The sequence below is a fragment of the Leptonotus elevatus genome, chromosome 12 (genome assembly GCF_054856555.1).
Source record: "Leptonotus elevatus isolate MCC_2025b chromosome 12, RoL_Lele_1.0, whole genome shotgun sequence".
NCBI lineage: Eukaryota > Metazoa > Chordata > Actinopteri > Syngnathiformes > Syngnathidae > Leptonotus > Leptonotus elevatus.
In genome coordinates, this window is record NC_141250.1 from 12560439 (window position 1) to 12575078 (window position 14640).

The 14640-nt window shown below is 41.9% G+C and overlaps 1 protein-coding gene across 1 annotated transcript; it reads right to left on the reverse strand.

The window, feature by feature from the left end:
* Positions 1-3898: 3898 nt before the first annotated feature.
* sox21b (SRY-box transcription factor 21b) lies at positions 3899-6149 on the reverse strand. Its single transcript, XM_086091976.1, has 2 exons — positions 5816-6149; positions 3899-5731 (listed from the first exon to the last, which is right to left on the reverse strand). The coding sequence occupies exon 2, from the start codon at positions 5713-5715 to the stop codon at positions 4978-4980; it is 738 nt and encodes a 245-aa protein (XP_085948102.1). The 5' UTR covers positions 5716-5731; positions 5816-6149; the 3' UTR covers positions 3899-4977.
* Positions 6150-14640: the final 8491 nt, after the last annotated feature.

Below are 14640 nucleotides of genomic sequence, written 5' to 3' on the forward strand. Positions count from 1 at the left end.
ATTAATAGTTAGTCAAAACTGGGCATTATTATCGTTAAAACCATTTCATTAGGTGTACAAAATGTTGTAGCCAGTGGGAAGGATGACACATTTCATCTTATTAAGACCAATTTAAAGACAAATGTAAAATGAAGTGCTTTCAGTCTTTAAACTGTTTTGTCATAAATTAAAAAGAAATATCTAGTATAGTCAAATTAACACTTCTCTTCTCAGGTAACTTCACTGAAAGCATTTCCACCCTCCCCCTCTCCATGCAGCCTTGACGCTCCTCCCGATGCAAAAGAAGCAAATGCACTCTTTGCTGTAAGGCCAGACACAAAAATGTTGTTTGAATAGTAAAACTGAATCATTTTATCCGGTGTAGAGCAACCACTTGAGTTCCTCCAATGTTCAGCATCTTCACATCAGGGCCAGTTGCCGATTCACACACACACACAGACGCATACACACACATTTAGTGATTCAATGTGCAATGGAAATAAATTCCTATTCAATCATTTATTTCCCCTTTGATTAAAAAACAAAGAAAGAAAGAAAGAAAACAAGATTCTGATAAGGCTCAAGGTGAGTGAAAAGTGATGACGTCAAAATCATTTTGACTGTGCCTTTTTCTCGGGTTCCACAGAGTTATTGAGGTCACACTGACAAGAAAAAAATACTGCAAGAAAGTATCAATGTGAATAAATTCTCATAAATGTAAAATGGGTGTAAATGCACACCTGCGATGAAGCCTCTTGAGATTGTTATCAAGTTGCACTTGAAAATATGAATTCTTCCTGTAAGATTTTTGTAACCTTATGTCTTTTTTGTCGTACCCTTATGACTTTTCCGAAAATAAAATAAAATTGTATTCATTCTTACGTTTTTCCTTGTAAAATATTGATAACATTTTGCTTAATTCCATAAGATTTCAATTTTATAACATTGATTATTTTTGGAAACATGCAACATTTTTCTCGCAACACATTTGGCATCCATGTTATGACAAAAAAATTATATGATCCTTTACTAGTCAACATTATGACTTAATGCTGGTAAGCAAAATACTTTTTGCATTTGTAGATTTTTTTTTTTTACACAAAAAAAAGTGATCTTAACTGATTTTATATTATGACTTTGATTATGTATGACTTGTTTCTTATACTTTTTTTTTTTTGGAGGGGGGGGTTGCTTTCTACATACTTTTTACTTTCTACGCTTTTTTCCTCATCACTTTATGACTTGGCCCCATCCCTAATATGACTTATTGTAATTCTAGTAACTTTACCTTTTTTTTTTTCATGTTACTTTACAACGGTACTCATCACATTCTAAAGATTTTGCTCGAACAGTTCAACTTCTTTCTTGTACCTTTACAATTTATAGTGTTCAAACTTAATGTGATTTTGTGTGGGTGTGTGTGGGTGTGTGTGTAACATTATGACTTCATACAAACATAACATTGTTTTGTGGTGTATTTCATCCAAATTGTGCTGTCTCTTTACATTGTTCTCGTACTATTGCAACTCCTTTTTCTCGCCTGGGTAATATTACAATGTTATTCTGTTACTATATTAACTTTCTGGTAACGTTGCGACGTTATGCTTGTAGCATGACTCCCCCCCCCTCAAAAACACTTGCTTTTTTCCAGTAATGTTATTACTTTTTTCTCAGACCCCCCCAATTAACGTTGCATCTTTGCTCCTGTAACATTGACTTCATTCTCGTAACCTAGCAGCTACTGACTTTTCTTTGCCAAATTTCCCCGTTTTTCTTTTGTAACTCTTGTAACCCAACAACATTTTTCCCATTAGGCTTACATCATGACATTTCAGACGAGAATTATGATCATGTGACTTTTTACACATAAATATTGCGATTCTGTTCATGCGCCATTCCGTGTGCGAGAAGAGGCAGGAATTGTGGCCTAACAACTTGTGGTTGCTTCTCTATGACAATGCCGTGAGCATCTGACACTTCCTAGCTGAAAAGTGTCCAAGAGCAACCAATCTCAGCCTACCTGGCTCCATGTGATTTCTTCTTTTTCCTCTTCCCTCTTGCCCAAGCTGAGTGGGATACCTTTTGAAGACGTGGATATCAAGATGGCCACAACGATGGAGCTGTATAGGTGAATGCGTGGAAACATGGCAGAGAAGGCTCATGGGAAAGTGTGTTTGACTCCAGGGGGAAAACTTTGCGTTTGCAGTTTGTATTTGAAAGGAAACTTTTGTGACACCAATATCTGGAAGTTAATTTTTTTTCTAATAACATTGAGTTTTCCCGCCTTAACAACTTTAATATTGTGATTTCTTTAAATGTACTATTGTGGATCAATTCTTGTGGCATTACAACTTTTTGTAGTGGAGTGGAGTGCAATCTTTTTCTCACAAAACTGCATTCCGGTAGGCCTAATATTAATGATTTATTCTCATAACCTTACATCTTTTTTCTCATACGATTATGACTATTTACGTTTTCTCCCTCAATGTTCAACTATTTTCAGGTAATATTACACAATTATTGGTGTTGGTTTACTTTTTGGGGGGGGGGCTCCAAAATTTCACTTACTCCTCCTGCATGTCATTTATTTTCATTAACACTTTTCTCATGTATAGGCCTACCCCTTGGTGGATGCAGATGCAGAGTACCCCCCCCCCCCCCCTCCCTTTCCTCTTATTCACTTGAAGACCTTGGAGCCCAGGCTGGAAAATCATTTTAATAGGAAGGCCTTTTCTTCTCCCACTTCTTTCCATAGTTGCATCTCCACCTTTCCCCATTCAGGGCCCGTCTTAGACAGAGAAAACATAGGCCATCTATTCAAAAGGCATTTAGTCCATTTCTTTCTTGGCCGGTAAACCCATTCATCAATTGTTCTGGTTTGTAGATGGCATTCTAATGCTAATCTGGCGTGTTAAATATCTTTTTGTTCCCCCCGCCATCTTCTTTCACCGTTTTGTCATTCAGTTTATCCAGTTTTGGCCACCCATTTTATTTATTTATGCGCCTGCTCCTATTCATCCGCTCATGTATTTTTTATTATGTTGTTTCACTGTCATGCAGTGTCAACTCACTCCATTCAGTGTGGGCTACTTGAAGGGTTTGCGGGGACAAAGCGTGTACACATTGCACCGCTATTCACTCCGTCCAGCTGGATCGTTTGAGAGGGGGGAGGAGGGGGGGCAAAAACCTTGTGAAAAGAAATCCTGCACAATGGACACAGAAGAAGTGCACAATGCTAACAGTTTTCCAAATACCACTGATTGCTTTCATCACAATGAGCGAGAGCGGCCGCTTTTCTCCGAGCTCCACTTCAACAAACAACGCTCGCACAAAACCTCCCTACCCGCGTTTTGTGCGCAAACAAAACCTCCTCGACCGTCTAAACGCTTCCAGAGAAAGAGAAAGAGAGAAGGGGGGGCCTTTCACATTTCCTCCCTTTGCAAGATAAAATATAAAAAGGCTAAAAAGCAGGGTTTTAATGCACTTTATTCTAATTTGTAATGAGATGATTTTTAACCATTTGCATAGTGCAATTCAATTCAATTAGGTAGTCTAATCCTAAACAGGCATAATCATTTCATTTGAGTACAATTAAATATGTTGTGTATTTTGTTTTGTAATAGCACCGCGCGGTCACTGCGCGTTCTTTTTAAGTGGGTGGTGTTGGTGGTGGGCTCAGGGCTGTCCCCCCAAGGAGGAAGTTCCACGGGTGTTGCAAACGCGGAGCTCCACTCAAAGGGTTTAATTAACCGCGACGGAGATAATTATCCCTGGACTGTCCAAATTAGTTTTGCATAATCACACCGATCCTTATGAATTAATCTCCCTGCAGTGTAATCTAGTAAAAAGAGGGGAGGGTGCTGGATTTGAAATTAAACACACACAAACACGTAGTTGAGAACACACTGTCATCAGCAGGTTGTGCATGTCCCTTTTAATTCAGATTTGCAATTCACTTTTAGGGGGGTGCATGCGCTATGCACACCCTCAGTGACACCGGACAAAATCGGCCTATTTCTTTTTCTTTAATTCACCGGGACTCTACAGAGAGGGGAAAAAACTGATGTTCATCACTTCAAACACTTTAATCCAATTATTTTTTCTTTAATCCTATTCGGTTTTATTGTTGTGATTATTATTGTTACTCTGATCCGTTTTTCAACAGGTGACACAAAAGAAAACACAAACATACAAATTCTATACGAGTTAGTTAATCCCTGCACATGATACAAGAGGAAGTGTTTGTTTGTTTTTTGGGGGGAATGGGGGGGGGGTTGCTTTTGAAATTATTTGAAGGCAGATTAAATAAATTACATCCTCTTAAAACGTCTCCTGTGCAAATTCAGTCTTGTCCTTTTTATTTGCTCACCATATATTCCACTAAAACAATAAATATTACAGACATCTAGAAAAGGGTTTAAAAACTCTAAGTCAGGGGTGGGGAATCCAAGGCCGGTGGGCCACATACGGCCCATGCATGAGAGCATTGGATCAGGCCGGTCATGCAATTCCAAAAACAAATTGTGGAACTGTTATAAAAAGTCCCAAAACTTAACTGTGCATAATATAGAATCATAAACATTTGTTTAATTGGATATTAATTCAGTACAGTCCTGGAGGACTTTATAAAAACTGCAGATTCCCCACCCCTGCTCTAAATGTACACATGATGCTAGTGAAATGCCCCTGTGGGTTCTCCAGAACACTAAATAAACTGCCTTTTTTTTTTTTTTTTTACATTTTGTTTTGTTTTGCAGGTGTGTCACAATCCTCCCACGGACCGTCGGACGGTCCCGGCTCCAACAGGTGCAAATTAATGTCCCCTTTCCCGCCCTCTAATTGGCAGAGGTTTGGCGAGTTCTCACGGAGACCTTAAATAAAGGCAATCATCCATACATGTGATATATGCACACGTCATCCATCACATGTTAAAGTTTGTGCATGCATAAATCAAAGTAATGCATCAAGTTTGTTTTTCTAATTTTCGCATGGGCTTGATCATAACGCCGCTGCGTAGGCGGGATAAGGTTCGAGTTGAGGCTTCCCCATCCCGGGGAGCAGGATGTACGCGAGGGGCGGCTGGAGTCCGGCGGAGGGCCACGCCGTGCAGTTGCAAGGGATCATGTAGCCAGGGTTCCCGGGGGACGGGTGCGAGTGGGTGTGCGTCACGCCGGCACCGCCGGTCCCAGCGAAAGCACTGGCGGCGCTCGGCGGGTAGCCCAGCGGGGACGCGTAGGGGAACGAGTGCGGCGAGAGCTCGCTCATCTTGGAGCTCAGGTCGAAAAAGGAGTAAGGGTTCGTGGACATGGACGGGTTGAAAAAGACCCGGGCCGCCGCGGCCGCTGCCGCCGCCGCCGCCTTGTCCGGGTGGCCGATTAAACTCTCGGGCAGAGCTCCGACGGAGAGGCCGCTGACTTTGAGCGCGTCGTGCTCGCCGAGGTTGTAGGGCACCGGGAAGGAAAACTTGTCCTTTTTCATCAGGGTCTTGGGCTTCCGTCGGGGTCGGTACTTGTAGTCGGGGTGCTCCTTCATGTGCATGGCCCGCAGACGCTTGGCTTCGTCGATGAAGGGCCTTTTCTCGGACTCGGTCAGAAGTTTCCACTCGGCGCCCAGCCGCTTGCTGATCTCCGAGTTGTGCATTTTGGGGTTCTCCTGGGCCATTTTCCTCCGTTGGGCTCTGGACCACACCATAAAGGCGTTCATCGGACGTTTGACGTGATCCATCGGTTTAGACATACTTTGCACAAACTCTCTGTAGAGGAATGAACACATGCATGCGCAAACGTCAATAAAATGCACTCACTCGGCAATAAGCGTCACGCGTCGTTTTACTTACTTGAAACTTTAATTCTTCATCCCAAACGCGATTATCTTCTGCAAAAAAAAATAGAGAACTCCTTAAAAGTGTTGTATTCTCCTATTCATCCTCGCGTCCACGCCAAAGCAAAAACAACAGTGGGTAGAAAAACACGCAGTCTTGTCTCGTTGTCCTCCGGGTGTCATCCAGCATCAGCAACTGCGCGCACGCAAGTGGATGACAAGTCTCCGTGGCCCCGTGTGAAATACTGCATGTGTGGCAGGTAGTGAAAGTGCCGACTGGCGCATGCGCACTAGAACGCCACCGCGCACGATCGACTCCTTTTTACTTACCCCTCTCTTCTTCCCTCTAAATTACCAGCCTCAGTTTTAAAGAGATGCTCAATTCGCGCAGTGCTACCCCGATCACTTTATCCCCAAATAAAAGCATCCGTTTTTATTTTTGTTAACGTGCACGCAATAGTGCATTACGCACGAGCGCGCGCGTCTTTTGCGCGCTCGTTCACCTCGCATGGCCTCACCTGCCCTTAACCCCTCCGCACTCACCGCCACCACCTTTCAAATATTAACCCACTATTTAATATTGTCATATTTGGCGACAATATTGAGCCACTGAGGAGGTCTGAAGTGTTTCTAATCGTGCTCGGTGAAATTAATTACTTTCCTCAAACCACCAGCAACCACCCCCTCTCCCCATTTTCCCCTCTTTTTACTTCAAAAGACCCTCCCAAGGGCAGCCAGCCGATTCACAACTTTGCAATTATTACACTTATCAGCTCGGACTTGTGCAGTAAATTGTTGGTTGGAGTGTTTTTTTTTCCCTCCTCACACCTTCACTGCTCTACATTATTATACATGTCCAACAAAAAATTAATAAGGGAATAGCAGAGCGCTTGAAAAAAATATAAACAAGGAATTATGTCTGCAGGTGAAACATTTTAATGAATGAGGAATTCAGTCCATAGTTTGCCCCTTTTTAAAATATTGAAATTTACAGCACAATCAATTATACAACAATTGCATAATGCATAATTATTTGTGGCTATTGCTAAATAAGTCACATGCAAAATTTAATCCTCCTGTTAACCTGGAATTATTTTAATGATTTGCTTGAAAGGTATTATTTTCATTATTTTTGTTTTTGTCTCAGCATCTCGGTGGAGAGGATGATCAGCATTTTAGGCAGTGCATGTGAGAGACACACACACCACGCACACACCACAAACATGCATATAAATCCTACGAGTGGCTTAATTTCTTCAACAAGATGATGACACAAAACAGGAAAAAAAATGAGATGCATTGTTTTAATTTCTTATCAGATGATAGATAATACTTGTATTATCCAACAAGAGATGGTGTACTGTATATCTATATTTATCATTCAAATTCTTAATTTTTTAAAATTCATTTCAGTTTTCATTTTTATTATATTTTTAGGCTTTATCCAACACTTTTCACAAATATAATTTCTTCAATTTTTTTGTCAGCATTTTTTTTTTACACACATGCACACGCACACACACACACACACACACACACACACACACACACACACAGTGAGCGGTTTAATTAGAATCTGTCCAAATGTAAGGAGAAAAACACAGTAACATAAACCCTCTCACCTGCGGTCTTCCCTTCCTTCCCAACCCTTGTTGTCAGGCCGGAAATAACCCTTCAATAATTCAAGATGAGTTAGTGAGCGCGGGGAGAATTATACCTGCATGGCTCCAGCCTCTGAGACGGAGCCACCTCAGAGCACACAGAGCAGGATAAGACTTGAATGGGGGGGGGGGGGGTTAGCATGCAAATAAATAGAGGGAGACAGCAGCAACAACATGCCCATGGGGACTTTCTCCTCTATTAAGAGAGAAGATCACACACATTTGACTACTCTGTCACCCCCTAAAAATTAAACAACAACAAAATGGTGCGGCAGCGATCTCTCTGAAATGAAACAGCCCCCGAGAGGTGTAAGGATCTTCATGATAGAACCAAAAACACTTTATTCCGCTAACACTGCACAGAGGGCAGGTGGCGTAAAAAGCATGCATCTCTACAGAATAATTCCTTAAATTCCACTGCATTTTTTTTTGTCTGCACACTTGTTTAAAGCAAAACATTAACTGACCTCCTAAAATGATGAGATGCATGTAAAAAAAAAAAGGAAACAAATGTTTACAAGTTATTTACTTTATCTAATTAAATATATTTTGTAAATTATTTTTCTTCCTTGAGCCTGCAGTTGAGTGAGAAAAAGCAAGTTTGAAGGAAGAAGATGCCGGTAAGAGGAAGAAGGTGCAGCAAACTAAAATAGGAAGTTAAAGAACAGATCTGCGTTCGATGAAGAAGAAAAGCTCTACAAAAGTTAAAGGAGAAATATGTTGGCAATTTGAAAGCGGAAGGAGGGAAGGTCTAAGTAGATGAAGAAGGAAAATGCAGGAAGTAGATGATGCACACTTGAAGGTGTGAGGAGGAAAATGAAGGCTGGGAAAGGAGCAGTATGCTGCCAGGCAGGTCGTTCAACTTCCTGTTCGCCCTCAGCAGGCAGTCAGAAGTGAAACATGAAGAAGTGGAAGTTGCATGTATAACTTCAACTTCTTCCGCTTCCACCTTCGACCATCTTCCTAACCCACTTCAAATTCCCGTCTCTTTTCCGCCAATTGCTTGCCTCCTTCCTCCAACAGCTTTCCCCTTCAACTGCCTGCATCCTCCTCATGAAATTATTTTTCTCCTTTTAGTTAACCACCGTCTCTCCCGCCTGCGTCTTCCTCCTCCTTCTCCTGCTGCTCCCACACAGGCCGGGCAGTTAATAGCAGGTAATGCATTTTTCTTCTTTTAAGATTGATGATTACTTTACATCAGATTTAAAACAGATGTTCTGGTTAACGTGTGGCCTATAATGAGATTGAAGATGTGAGATGTAATTCTAAATATGCTGTACATTGTTTAAAACATTTAGGCCACTTGTATGATTAGCTGATGGAATAAATTGTATCATGAAGATAAGAGCGCCATCAATAAAGCATTCATTTGATTAGATTTTTTTTTAAAGGAAATAAAATGGGAACGTTAGAAATATTTTTCTGTTGGACAAAGGTGCTCCTCTACATGATGTGATCCGTATTGACAGTCAATTAGTCACCAACACATCCTATTAGCTCCAGAATCTTATCTTAAGTGAGCCTTTGATAAAGTGCTAATGACAAACAGTTTAAGTGTGTAAGGGAGCCAATGGATTGCTATTTAAAGATGACTGCATGTAGATTAGAAGCCATTTTGTCTAAGGAGATTTCTTTGCACAATACAGAAAAAGAGCATGGGCAACATAATGATCGGATTGCCAAAGAGACAATGTCGACTTCGGCATCACCTCCAATGAGTCACACATCCGTAATTCATGTGAATAAAGTTAGTATTTTCCCGCGGTTTAAAGATGTGACCTATTTTGAATAGTTGTGTTCTCCAAACACATTCAACGGGTGCCAAATTAGTTGTGCAGCTCTTTAATCATTCTAATTATACAGTCTTTATTCCTCCTCGGGGCAGACTTTCGTGTCTTTGTCTACGTGGGAATTATTTTGGTGAAGAACCAAAATATTTACTCAACCACAGCCTAAATATTACGCATATCAGGAGGAATTGAGAAAATAATCCTCTCATAGACCGCAGTATTAACTTAATCACATTAGTGTAAATACTATTGATGGTGGTCATGATCCTGAGTGAGCGGGTGTGCGTGCAGCAACGGTGCGGGATGGTGCTGCAAAACGCCCCGAGGACTAAGCGGTGTCAGTGCTTGTGATGTGCTGCTAAAGAGGATTGATAGTCATTTCCTTCATGGAGGAGCTGAGCCGACGCGTACACGAAACTTTGAAAGCACATTATAGAAGGAGAATGGCTCCACAGAAGGATGCGCCGCTCGGGAGCTTGATAAGACCTTCGTCTTTAAACTAGCGCTTGTCATCGTATTAAATGTAATCTCACCTTGCTTGAATATCGCCACAACCCCGAGGGGGGCAAAGGAAATAGTAGCAAACGCCCTGGATTGGTTAAAAAGAAAAACAAAATGGCTGATATTGATGAAAAATCTGATTTTTTTATGTCAGATTATAGCGCTGAGGCCTGCGGGCTGGATGTTGAGATGGTACATATCCTCGGTTAAGATCCACCTCCCTGCAGGCTCTGACTTTTCCCATGATAGACTGTTTGGAACCATTTAGCAGATACATTATCACCGGCCTTTTCTTCCTCATTATATTCGCCCCCCCTTATCGCCACGGCATCGCTACAAAGCCCCAAATAGAGAGTTGTAATTACCACCACTGCCACCTGATAGCGACCCCTCCTATCAGCTTTTATCATTGCAGGTCTTGCTAACTCATCACAGGGACCTGGGGAAGAAAAGACCCGCTTGTGGCACACATCTCTCAGAAACACGTATAGTTGCAGTTAGGGGATCAGAGAAAAGTGATGCACAAGGCTTTTTCTCCCCCCCCCCCCCAAACCCCCACCCCCCGCTTATTTCTTCCACCTCGTTTCCTGCAACCCCACAAAGACTCACCTCTCCTTTTATGTGGAGGCTGAATCGAGGCGGTGGCGCAAACAAAACATGATCCAATCTCCTTGAACCCGTGGCAGCGCACCGCATTGGCTTTTACATTGGCCGTCGTCCTTCAGCGGGAACGCTCGACTTGTGTACAAGGCACATCAAAGGCGCCTGTGTAAAAGTTGTCGTGGGTAGCGCTCCCAGCTTATTAGCCACCTCTGACCTGAAGGTTTCCCTCGTGCCAGTGAATAGACGACGGAGCACGCAGCCTGTGTGGGGTTTTGGGTTGAAACAGTGCATTTGTTTAAAGAGCTCTGATTAGGGGTCAAAAATGCTTATGTCGACAGAAAGAAAAGAGTGAAAAGACCAAATCAGACAGCATAATAATAAGGCGGTGTGTGCAGAAAAAAAATGAGAAGGACAACATTTAATCAAGCTTACAGTGAAATTCTAACCCTGACTTGGGGTTACATTCAGATGAATGAACGGAACAAAATTCTCAATACCAAGCTGAATTACGTTAACTTGCTTTTGTGCTGTCTTTTTCTTGCTTATATAACTACACTCAAAATTGTATGCCACTGGGTTACTTTTGATTCATCTGCTGCAGTGATTTCTTTATGTGCACAAGACAGCTCACAGTTTAATTTGTTAATAGTACTGTGGAATATCCAAGCGCGAGTGCTCTTAAAGGTGTTAAATGCTTTTCAAAAGTTGCACAACCTCTTGGAACCCATGTGAGACATCCACAAAACTTGAAAGTCAACAGCATATTCAAAGTACTTACTTATAAAGTTAGTAAAGGTTTTATGATTGGGACAGTTTGACCCTTGAACAGATTAGTTTATTTCTAAAGATACATTCACAGTGCAGGCTGTGATACCGCGTTCAGATTTTTGTTTGAAGTCAGGCTTGAGATTTAGACAGTCCATGCTTCTCCCCTTTTACTGTTGTTTCCTCGACTTAAATATACAGTAGAGGGTCGCAAATGTTCTGTTGCAGTGCGGCAAGTCACTGACTTTACAGTAAGTGGTTTGTGAATATTGATTTCAGTCAGGCGATGGGCCTAAGACCACTTTTAGCCTTCTTCCCTGGCTCTTGTAGCCTGAGTGTGGTGGCGAATAGAAAAATCAATTTTATTTGAGGGGATTAACAGTGTCATTGACACAAGCCGGGTCCTGCTTTTCAAATGTGCGAAACAACAGAAGATGCTGCAGATGGTGCATTGTTACAGCCGAATGCCACAACAGCGAGGTGAAATATGCGAGCCAGCGAATATGGCCTTGCTACACGCATCACATGTGGAAATATTCTGCTGCCGTTTCGTGTTCGCGCTCGTGACAGTGCACGTATGGCGTGTGCACGTTTCTGAATGACTGCGATCAATGAAGGGGCAAGTGTCCTGTCAGCAGAAGCCTGTTCGGCCTGAGAGAGAGGAGGTGGGTGGGCGACGGCTGTCTGTGGTTATTTCATTATTTTGATGAACGCAGCATCAGCATGGCATGCTAACTTTACCGGTGTCGCTCGCTCCAATCGGGTCATTATTCATTCCAGAGAGTGAGTGAGGGAGACGGGAGGTGACGGCCGGCAGGGTGTATTGATCAAATGTTGACAAAGTATTCCCACCTCGCTGTCATCAGCAACATCGCCACGCCGATCCCGTGCCCGCGCGACAGCCCTGATGCTCCCGCTGACGACTTCCACTTATCGGCAAAGCAGGCGCTCTGTGCGTTAAGATGTTTGTCTAATGATTTGAAGTAATCTGTTTATTCCCCCACTTCTCCTCCCCCTCCTCCTCGTTTATCTAAGCAGAGCAAAGCGGGGAACATGCCCGCTCAAAATCACACTTCAAAGCGCTAATCAGTGGCGTAAAGATTAATAAATTTACTCGTGCGCGAATGCTCCTCCAGTTTGCACTTTTTGTTGTTCTTTGGTGAAAGTCAATATCCAAGCAAAGGTATCCACTCGCCACACAAAGGCCAGGACTCTGGAAGTGTCAAATCATCCTCCCGAGGGGGGATGCAGGCTAAAGACGCTGCCTAAACAGGCCCCCACCTCTAAAGCCCAGTCATCCCCGAGGGGGCTGTTTGCAATCCATAGGAAAGTATCTTTGCTGCTCAAATTAAGTCCTGCCAAGAGTCAAGTGAAATCAATATGGTTAATCCATAAATTGTCCTGAGTGATAATTGCTAAGAGGAACTGTAATTACAAAAGACATTAATTCACCTCCTTAGATTTTGTGCCACGGGAACCCAACCAGCCAGACTAACAATTTACAAAAGAAGTGTCTGGGGTTTTTTTTTACCAGCAGATTTTTCTTTAAGGGACATGGCACTAACATTTTGAAACATGAAAACACAAACTTTACAAAAGTTAGTCAAAGTCATCTAACAATGATTGTCTATGAAAATTGTGAGCTGACACGTTTTTGAGGTTATGAACAACTCACAATCAACTACTCATACTTTGTGACCCGCTAAGTTACCACTGTACTTCATGTCAAATTCCACAAATACACAAAAAAGAAAAATCACTGATTTATAGCCCACTTCATATGCAGTGTAACTCAATATGCTTCATATACTGTAGTTTAAAGTAAAGCATTTAAAAGCACTTCCAGAGTTAAAGAGAATTAAAACCAAAGTAAAGAAGAAAAAAAATAGCTTACTGTAATTACTATAAGAGCGCGCAGTGCAAGAACAAGATTTTCAAAAGCATGATTTTAGAAATGCTTTAAAAGACCTTAATCATATGGGTATAGTTTTTAACCTGGGTTTAAAAGCATATACACTCTGTTGGTATGTTCAAATTACTGTATTCACTCTGATAATAGTGGGCAGACTGTATTATACATACAGTACGTACAGAAAACAAATTGCTTGTAAGGGTAATTTTTGGGGCTTTGTGTTATACACGGGTGCATGTTATTCATCGGATTTTGGGGTAATTGTTTTATATTTGGGTTTTTCTTTCAAATATTTACAGTAATTATGACTTTACTACATAAAAGTGATAGACGGTCATTTGCATAGAAATTGGGGTTAAATTGGAACTTTGTCGTAAATCGAGGATGCCCTTCCTGTATTGTGAGCCAAATCCAATATCACTGTTTACTTTTAATGTACTGAACTGTACACGTGAAAGAAACGGCATCTTCACATGTCTAATTTAAGCATTTTCGATTATCGCCAACTACTGGCCTGGCATGCAAATCACAGCATTTTCATTAGTTTTTGCATGTTTTGAAAAAGGTGCTGTTTCTATGTAAAACTCTTAAAAAAGGAAAAGGCAACTTTTCCTGTATTATTATTTTTTTTTTAACTGTCATTGTCATGTAAGCGTAGTCGCGGGTAATGGAGGCTGCCCTCAAGTTCTCTTTCCAAACACTTTTGGCTCTGCTGCAAGCATTGTGCGAAGCTTTTTGAACCCCTGCGTGCTACACTCCATGGGTTCTTACACTGACCAGTCATCGATAACAAAGCTTTCACAAAATATACACTTTTGTTCCCGCCGACAATGTGTTCCGGGCATTAGCATGATAATAACATGAAAAATCTACACGGCTCAAACCTTTACGCGGCCGACTGAAGACACTCGGAGCGTCGCACAAACGCAGGGCGACGACCTGTGTACATTGGGGTCTTTTTTCTTTCTTTTTTTTTTAAATGCACAAACATTGTACAGGCATTCTTGTGTGCAGCCCCAGGTTGCAGCTGGCCTGTCTCTCACTGTGAACTGCCAAGTGCAAGAAAAGGGGGCTCTCTTTTATCAGGACGGAGCGAATGTGGGCTAATGTGTCTGCTAGAGAGTGTCCCAGGGAGCCCCGCTCTCCCATTCTTTGGCCATTCTTTCCACTTTTCTCCTCTCCTGCACTCGGGATAATTGCAGTTTAATTGGGTGACAAGAAATGAAAACTGTGTCCACATTATCTCGGATTATCTCTTTTTCCTCCAGCTTGCCATCAATTCAAAAGGCCCATTTATCAGCACGGGGGGAAGCTGATGCTTGGTCAGCTTGGAGCACCAGTTAGCAAAATGAAGAGCGAGGGAGGGGTTGCTGCAATTTGACAGCTCGGAAAAAATGTTCTTTGCATCTTATCGTAAGTGTGCATTCATCTTCAAGATGCATATCTTAAAGCCTCTGTAAATCAATAAAATATACAATCCTATTCTTCCATTAAAAGTGTGTTTCTTTCAGACGCACAAAAACACCAGCTCAGGTTCTACAGCACATTCTCCCCAACAATCATGATGCTTGAGTGGAGATTATTCAGAAACGTCTCACAAAAGCAATCG

Excerpts from the sequence above, each read along its gene's own strand:
- sox21b (XM_086091976.1), bottom strand. The coding sequence starts at position 5,715 with ATGTCTAAACCGATGGATCACGTCAAACGTCCGATGAACGCCTTTATG.